This window comes from Symphodus melops (assembly GCF_947650265.1).
Source record: "Symphodus melops genome assembly, chromosome: 8".
Lineage (NCBI taxonomy): Eukaryota > Metazoa > Chordata > Actinopteri > Labriformes > Labridae > Symphodus > Symphodus melops.
The window spans coordinates 5,127,265-5,136,139 of NC_136698.1; the positions used below are offsets into that span (position 1 = coordinate 5,127,265).

General features: G+C 39.1%; 1 protein-coding gene across 1 annotated transcript; it reads right to left on the reverse strand.

The window, feature by feature from the left end:
* Positions 1-561: 561 nt before the first annotated feature.
* LOC306827594 (alpha-2-HS-glycoprotein) lies at positions 562-7,470 on the reverse strand. The gene is made up of 7 exons (XM_079349515.1): positions 7,137-7,470; positions 5,383-5,493; positions 4,753-4,840; positions 3,478-3,644; positions 2,874-2,981; positions 2,307-2,393; positions 562-1,441 (listed from the first exon to the last, which is right to left on the reverse strand). Exons 1-7 carry the CDS (start codon positions 7,368-7,370, stop codon positions 944-946), a joined length of 1,293 nt encoding a protein of 430 aa, XP_079205641.1. The 5' UTR covers positions 7,371-7,470; the 3' UTR covers positions 562-943.
* Positions 7,471-8,875: the final 1,405 nt, after the last annotated feature.

Sequence of the window (8,875 nt, forward strand, 5' to 3'; positions counted from 1 at the left end):
GCTCCACCATGTTGACAAAAAAACACTTTGGATAACTATAACATAGCTTTTAAAGCCTTCATGAGCTGTTTGCACTAGTCTCTGGCCTCAGTGTTATTTGGCACAGTGTCTGCCCTGTGGTGAAGGGTCCTAATAAACTTTGATTTTCTCTGGTTCACTGGACATCTGTGTACAGCTGCCTCTAGTCAAGTGAGCTCAATGACCACTTGTTTGTGTTTGTGCTTCCTTGCAAATATTTGCATCCCCTTAAAGAGGGATTTTGCCTTTTTTTTTAACCACTCAGCACTTTGTGTGTGATTGCAGCATTTTAATCAGCTTGGTTGACTGATATAATGTTCCTTTTAAACAATTATCGGTACATGTAACAAACAGTTTAATAGATGTATTCATTATTCTGTTTGCTATAACACTTTTTGATGAACTGAGTGAATTCTGTGAAATGATTTAAAGATGTGTGCATTTTACCTGGGTTTTTTTTGTCCCCACAACAGTCACACATTCAAAGATCCTCTATTAAGAAAGATGACTGTTGGGAAAAATAAAAACCCTTAATCATGAAGCTTTCATGAGCAGATATTTGGCATTTTTTCTTTATAAACAACTTGAAATTAAGGATTTAATTTTATTTTGATTCACAGAACATTTCACATCTATAGCCTAATAGCCTAAGCTTTACAAAAAAAACTGCTATAAACAACTGTTTGCATAAGTAGGCCTATAAAAGATTTATTCATCAGTTTAAATATTTGAAGCCTTTTTCATAATGAGTTTAGCTTTGGCGGCTTTGACTGCAGCACTATGCAGCTGAGAGGTAATTTGAGGGCCAGTGAAAGCAGAAAGCATTTCTGTCATTAGCAGAAATTATTATGAGCCTCCGGCAAGCAGACAGAGAAGCAGTTTATTGGCCCACCTACTCACTTTATAAATCAAACAAGAACAGACTCTAAACTGTGGTGTATCGAGAAGGACCAGGACAGGAGCGGAAAGGAGAAGGCCCACTGGGGAAATCAGACAGGAAGAAGGGGTTGTGAGCAGGTGACAGCTCCATCAGGGCCTGGCGTTTCTTACGGTCACGCCTCTGGTAGCGGAAGTTAAAGGGAGGTCGCAGTGCTACAAGGCCTCCAATCTCCTCAGAAGAAGAGTCAAAAGGACCACCGGCAAGAGGCTGCTTTTTCTGGTTAACTAGATCTTCAGGAGACTCACTGGACGAAGAGCTGAGAGGGTTGGAGGGGTTAACCACAACAGCGGCCTCAGAGGGCACAGGGAGAAAGGGGGTGGGGTCAAATGGCTGTGGTCCAACAATAAGGGGCACTATGGGATCAGAGGGAACAGGCTCCGGATCAATGATCGGGTCATCGATCACAGACGGGAAGGTCGGGATCACAGGGTTGAGGGGGAGGTCATGACCCTGAGGCTGAACTGGTCTGAGGAAGTCCACATTCTGCAGACGAAGAGACAAAAGTCAGACAAAGTCATATTTTACAAACTCCCTCTCATGAGTGCCAAAAAGATTAAACCTGTCAAGCAGTATTTCATGACAAACAGCAGCTCTGAAAAGTGGGATGACAACATAATTATAGCACAGAAACCAGACAACTTTAAACCTCAGACATACATTAAAACACACACAAGCACAGCATACATTTAAACAGCAGACATGACGGTGTAATCACATGGACAGTGGCATTCTTTCACAAAGGTGAATCCACCCTTTAAAAAGCTTCTGTAGCATTCAAACAACCAGCACATAAAACATTAATCATCTAAGTCAAGCAGGGTAACGAGAATGAATGTATATTTAGATTGCATTCTTTCTAGCAGCCAGCAGGGGGAGACTCCACTAATTTCATTAAAATAATAAGAAGTCTATATTACAGTTACCCTCCTTCTAACCTCTATTTTTCAGACCTGTATAAATATCTTTCCTGCAAGTTTATACTCTCAATCACTGCTTCAAATCTTTTTCAATTTTGAAATTATCCCATTTAAAGTAAAACAGAAGATAACTGTTGAGAATGCTTGAAATGGTGAATTGGTTTGAGTTTGTATAGTGCTTATCTTACAAGTCAAAGCGCTTTTACACCACAAATCACACCTACCCTTTCACACCCTCATGGCAGAGGTTGCTATGTAAAGTGACCATCAGAAGTAACTAATCCCATTCATACACATGCATACGCCGCCGCCAACGAAGCAGCAGCTTCTTGTCCAAGGACACTATCAGACATGTTTCGGCAGGAGCTGGCGATAGAACCCTCGACCCTCCGGTCCAGAGATGGAGGGTAATGTTTTACTATTTTATGTACCTGTACTTTGAACATCTCACAGGACACCTGAACTTCAGGATGGACATTGAAGTCACCATACACAGATCCTGTACAGAAACCTGCAGTCTGGGAGAGGAAAGTGAGACGTTTTAGCTTCTGTTTTTTCCCCTCATGTTAAAATGCCAAAAAAAAAAGAAGCAGTAGGTAATAACAGAGATGGTCAAAAACATATCTATAAATAACAAAAACAATAAAGGATGTGAGGAAGTGTCAGGCTTCTTTAATATAAAAACACTTACTGTGGACAAAATGGCTTCGTCATGTCATCAGTGAAAGTAAACAGGCTGTCTGACTGTTATTTCATACTTTTTAACACTGATTAGCATAATAACATTGTCAGACTGTCAGTGTGGAAATACATTTTCCATATTAATGGAGCATTATCTGACGTGTTTATGTATCAAATGAATATGACATTGACTCCTGTTTACATTTGAAATTCAAAGTAATAAACCAATAAACATTTTTCGACTAATGTAGGCGTCGTGTTTATTGTGTTGCCAGACTTTGAATGTGTCGACTCTCTGGACTCTGGATGTCGGGTACCTCTGTGTCAGACGCGAGTGTCAGGCGGTTGCAGGTTCCTCTCTCAGTCACACCCTCTGGACACTCTTGGACTGTGTACTCCACAAAGCTGCCTTTTACTGGCACCACCTATAAAAATAAGATGGCCAGAAAGGGGCCAAATTGCGGGTATAAATACAAACTTATAGGAGGATACAGAGACTTTTACACTGGCTGAAATGCAATAGCTATCATTTTGGTTTAAGAGCACAACAAATGCCACCTTAGGTGAATTACACGTAAAGAGGAGCAATATAGAGTACTGGCTTTTGTCCCAGAGCGAACCTTCCATTTCTCATTTGCTTTTCAGACAAAAGGCTGGCCAGACAGTATAAGGGCCAAAACACCCACAGTAATACTTCAGGATAGTGAATCATTACGGTTATTGTGTAGCAGGTAAAATTCTCATCTGGCACACACAATCACAAAAGGTGCACTGTGTTTTCTGCTCATGTACACCCAGAGAGATTGGTGCTCCTGAGTTCATTTCCAATACCCACAACATTTGACGGATTGTTGTTCAATTAAATCAGCCCTGCAGCTTTGTCAGTCCAATAAAAGGTAATGGATGTTCATCCAGTCTTACCTGGGCTGAAGCTCTGGTGATCTTCCTCACTCCGAGCCCGGCCCCCATCGTGGACTGTCTCTTATAGGAGGCCAGAGTGAGTTGTGCTGCGTTCATGGCCTGTTGGCTGTCTACAGGTAGCAGGAGGGGGCAAGTTGGACAGGTCTGCTGGAGCTTCTCTGGGGGGTCTTCAAGAACAAGACAAAGATGATATATGGAGGATAATAAACATTTGTCAGTTGTTTTGTTCTTCTTCCACTTCTTTGTAATGAACTTCCCTTTCACTGTATCTGTAGCTGAAACAGACTAACCAAACAGATATGTTCAACGGTTTCTTGGAGACAATTTCAAAATTCAATATTAAAACAAAAATCCTTGTGACATGCCATCCTATGATTTAGTGGATGACATGAAAAGGTGCTTTATATCACACACAACATTTTTTTTTAACAATTTGATTTTTTAATACACGGCTGCTTTTTCACGTTAACTGTTCATGTTCACGTTCAGCAGTTTAGTCAGATTTTACCTTATTGTAGCGGATGTAAAGGATTATTGACACTTTTGTTGTCCAGCCCCCCAAAAGCGACCCCAACCACATGGTGCTTACAGGTATACGATATCCTTAAAACCACGTTTATCAATCATTATTGGCTTTTTAAAAAACTTTTTGTTACTGTATAAGTTTTGTAACACACAAACTATGATTTATTTTCATTATTGGTTGCACAGGAAAAAAATATACAGCCTGGTAATTCCTATAATTCAAGCTTTGAACAAAACACTACAGAGTCATTATTGTTTAAAAAACAACCTTAAAATGACATCTTTCATGGCCGACAATTTGATTTGACATAGAAGGAGATGCACACGTGTAACTAATTACAGTAATTAAGGCTGAGCTGCATTTCTTTGTGCCAGTTAGCCATCACTAATGTTATTAGTTACACCTGTTTAAGACTAAATGAAATGTCTGCAGAGCAGGAGAGGGAACTCCTCTCTGATATAGATTTTCTTTCCTTTTCTTTCTACAGATCTTTGTGTTTAAATACATTTAACTTAAAAAACAGCTTTTATGAAATTCAGCAAAAAAGGAGGGTCCACTTTCTCTAATATGACATCTCCAGATATTATTTTATTTAATTTTTTTCATTAGTTTGGATCGTCTTCTCATTATGTATTTAATATATAAGATATACGAATACAATCCTTTGAGGGCCTTTTGTGTCAGCCAGTGTTGATTAAACTGCCAATCTGTAAAATAAAGACCATACTTGATAAATATGTAATCATTACCTGGGACCAGAGTGCATTCGTAGCTGTACAGGTACGAGTATCCCTGGGGTGTGTGGAGGATGGTGGTGTTACAGTTGCCAGAGATTTGCTAAAAAGGATAATTTAATCACAGAGAAGTTATGACAGAGGATTCACTAAGACACAAAGATTTCTGACTTGCGGCGTCAGTCACAAAAAATTAATATAATGACTTAACCAAAGTTTCAGACTTTTGGGAGTAAAGGACATGACTTTTCTACGGAGAGACCTTTGCTTTCAAGATTTAAAGCACTTCCTATGTTATATTTTGAACATCTTATTCTATATAAAAGATCTAAAAATGACATTGTACATTTATTTTTTTCACTGTAACTGTTGAGTACATCACCCTGAAAGAAGTTAAACTTGTAAACGGTAATGCATTTTCTTTGGCAGTAAGGGTAATTATATTCATTTTTCACGACTGACATTGACAGGTTTTTGCCAAAAGGGTGAAGGAAATGGCATAAATATTATCAACTGTAGCAGTGCTTCAGAGGTTACATAAGATTCTGTGACTTTGCTCTTTTGCAGTGTTGAGAATGTCGAGTCCTCACATGTACGGTGCGAATACAAAAACCTGAATTATTTGGGAAAGTGTGTGTGTCCTACCGTTTCCATGAATGGCCTGACGTCACAGCGTTTCCATGGTTTTGGGCTGCCAATGTGACACTTGGTCTCCAGGACATCCAGGTCCAGATAATACACATTACCCGCTGGGCCCTGACATGCACAGAGCAAACAAACATAATAAGAGAGATAAACAGAGCTTGGGGCTCAGAATCTCCAACGGTATGTTTTCAGTTCACTGACCCTATAAACCACACATCTTCCTTCATGGGTTCCTTTTTAGTCATTCAGGTGCTCTGTGTGTAATTCATCTTAAACAGCTGGACCATGCTGATTGAAGTGATAGCACTGAGAATAAATACCAACACGAAGCAGGTGTAATGTAAGCCTTTTCAGGTCATGAGGTTGAACTGAGCCCCTTAAAACCTAAAGTATCCCACAGTGTAGCTACAATAGCCTTCAGCTGACAGCATGAAGCTTATAAAAGCTGCTGTGTAAGGGCTGTCCCACTGCTGCTGGACTGAAATGACCTGAACTTTATCAACAGTCGCTTCAGCCCTAAAGGTCTTTTTTTCCACAAGCATTGACAGAAGCGAGAGCTGTTTCCCATTTAATGACATACATGTTTGAACTTCAGTGCGTTTACTACGTCATGTTTGGCCAACAGTGATAACAAAACTGAACTAACAAAAGTATTTATTGTAGTTTTTGACTTAAGCGGTTTCACACATGTTGCTATTTTTTGTATATATGTATACTGTACATCGGTTGAATGTTGTGCTTGATTAATTTCTAAAATGTTAGAGCCAGTTTAAATTTTGGGTATAAAAAGGGGAATTCAGTTATTATGTTCATATAGAATACCAACAAGACAAAGAGCCGAAGCATACTCCAAAGCTGTGCAGTGACTATTTGACCAAGAAAAAGGAATCTGTGAGATGGATTTCACAAAAGTGCCATCCAAAGCAACTCTGTGGGAAGAGCTAGAAACAATTTGGAATTCAATAAAAGTGATTATAGAAAAGCTGCTATCAAGGCCAAAGGAGACCATACAAAATGTAAAAATCATTGGTTATTATTGTGAAAAGTGACTATTTTGTTGTTTAAGTTTGTTATTTGCAAAATACATTAGAACAAGATTTTTAGTTTTCAACAGGTTTTAAAAGATTTCAAAAATATTAATTTGTTCTCCTTTTTACTACAGGTGGTCTAATACAATTCTAAAGCACTGTATATTAAGGTTATTAGCATTAACTATTTCACTGAGATTAATTAAGGTTTGAAATGTCCCTGTTTTGTCCCTGTAGCTGCACACTGGACAAACCTCTGCAGTGTCTCACTGTCACAGTGGTTTCTATTTTCATGGTTCAGTGAATGTCATGGCCTTGAACAATCAGACCGTAATACTGTATTTTAAAATAAAAGCACGGTGGAACTCAAATAGTGTTGATATAAATGAATAATAATGGAATTTCAAACGTGATTTAAAATGTGATTCATCACAAGTACTATCAAATTGTAGTGACTAATAGTGATTCAAAATGCTAGCCATAAATATAAACACAAGTGAGACTGCTCATTGTTAAAATGTAAGATGATTATTTTCTAATCATTTTTTAATTGACTGGCCTTGGCTGGTTAATCTTATCAATATGGGACTTTGTTTTGATATTTCAACAAAAACAGAAGGGAAAATAACCCTTCCACTTGTTAAACATGAACAAATCACCCACTGACAGAGTATTACAAACACCACAGGAAGCTTTCCCTCACTGGCTGTTTGTCTCAGTACTGACCTGAGCATGCAGGTGGACATTTGCAATGCGGTTAAGAGCAAACTTGTAGCCATCGGTGCGATCCTCATTGATGTAAGTGGCAGCCAGACGAGAGAGCTTCTCCACTGCTTTGTCATTACAGGGGATTGGGGCAAGTTGAATGGGCGTCAGTGCAAAATCCGTGCAGCACACCCACACAGTGTGAAAGGATATCAGAGAAAATAGCAGCAATACTGTGCAAATGGATTTGTCCATTGTAGCAGAATTTCAGGCTGTAGCTAAAAAGGCAGAGCTGCTTTTAAAGTGAAGTTTGTTCTCTTGTGTTTGCGCTCAGTCTCTGCAGTGACTTTTGGAATCAAAACAGGACGGAGATGTTGAAATGATGCCAAGGACAAAGTTTATTTGATGGCAGCAAGCAGAGATTTGTGAATGAAAGTTCCAGTCATATCTTTAACGTGTGTGTGTGTGTGTGTGTGTTTAGGGTGGGGGTGGGGGAGGGGGGGCTTAATCCCCTGGAAAAATAGTGTGAAGGACAAACGCTTCATTCATAAGACATGCATGTAATGTTCGAATGCAAGCTTAGGTGAGGTGCTATCATGGTTCCTCTACTGGGACGCTTAATCCTGATTTGATCTATGTCACGAAATTAGAGGAGTGATTTTAATGTGAAAGTTATGTTCCTTCTTGTAGCTGTTATTGAAAATGTTCAGCGTGTCATATTAAGTGGCTGTAACATGAGCATCTCACCACAAGGGGTCACTGTGAGTCTGGTGTGCAGGTCTGGAGGGAAATCTGGTTTGTGTAGCAGAAAGAACTGGGTTAATGATTCACAGGAATCCAGTTAATCGGTTTCAGACTAAGACTTACTGTAACCTAACCCTGATAATTGTGTTCTTTGTCTTGACCTTAATAATACAGAACTGACTTAATTAACTTTATCATGTTAAATATCAACTGTTGGTCAAAATTTCTGCTGTTTTTTTTTTTTGAGGTTACAATATTTGTGAGTAAGTGTATTATGTGTGGGGTTAATATTTTAGAGCTGTTTCTGTACTGGTTCTGTTGGTAATGACGTGGTTGAATAATATCTGCAATCATGTATACGGCCACCTGCTAAACCTGCTTTAGATCTCATTTGTTTAACATTCAAGTTGTGATTTTTACAATTGTGAACTCAAAAATCCATGCTGTGGTCAGAGAATTTGTCATTGGGCTAATATGAAGTGTCTTGATATTTGGTGCATGGGGATGAAGGTGGGGCACCTAACCCTTACCCCGTTTTTAAAACATGTCGTCTCCGAACTCTATTCTCACTTCCCGAGTTGCTACTCGGACCTTAAACTGCACAGTAGGCCTAAGCATGACCAATCTGTCTACCCCTATAAGCAGAGGCTACATCATTTAGTTTGTTGTGAAATACATGAATAATGATTAAATTCTCACTGCATCAACTTTGCTTTCTAAGTGCTTGTTAAAGTATGCTGAAGTCAGAGACTGAGAATAACAAATGAACTTTTCCACCCTCATGTCATCCATTGGTTTGTGGACTCCCTAAGGTGAGTGGGAATGACTTAAAGGAGACATCAGGACAGCTACCTCTTCTATTTTTGTAAACAGGTTTCCATGTCAGTGTAATTATATCAAGATAAGAATATCCTGCCCCTTTACCTGAGTAACCCTTGATGGGAGCATAACTTGCAAATGAAATACAATAAGGTATTGAAGAGGATCTCGAACCAATGTTTCAGAACATAAACTCA

Excerpts from the sequence above, each read along its gene's own strand:
- LOC306827594 (XM_079349515.1), bottom strand. The coding sequence starts at position 7,370 with ATGGACAAATCCATTTGCACAGTATTGCTGCTATTTTCTCTGATATCC. Across the intron at positions 5,494-7,136 it reads ATGTCCACCTGCATGCTCAG|GGCCCAGCGGGTAATGTGTA; the intron begins GTCAGTACTGAG and ends TGTGCATGTCAG. Across the intron at positions 3,645-4,752 it reads CGAATGCACTCTGGTCCCAG|ACCCCCCAGAGAAGCTCCAG; the intron begins GTAATGATTACA and ends TTGTTCTTGAAG.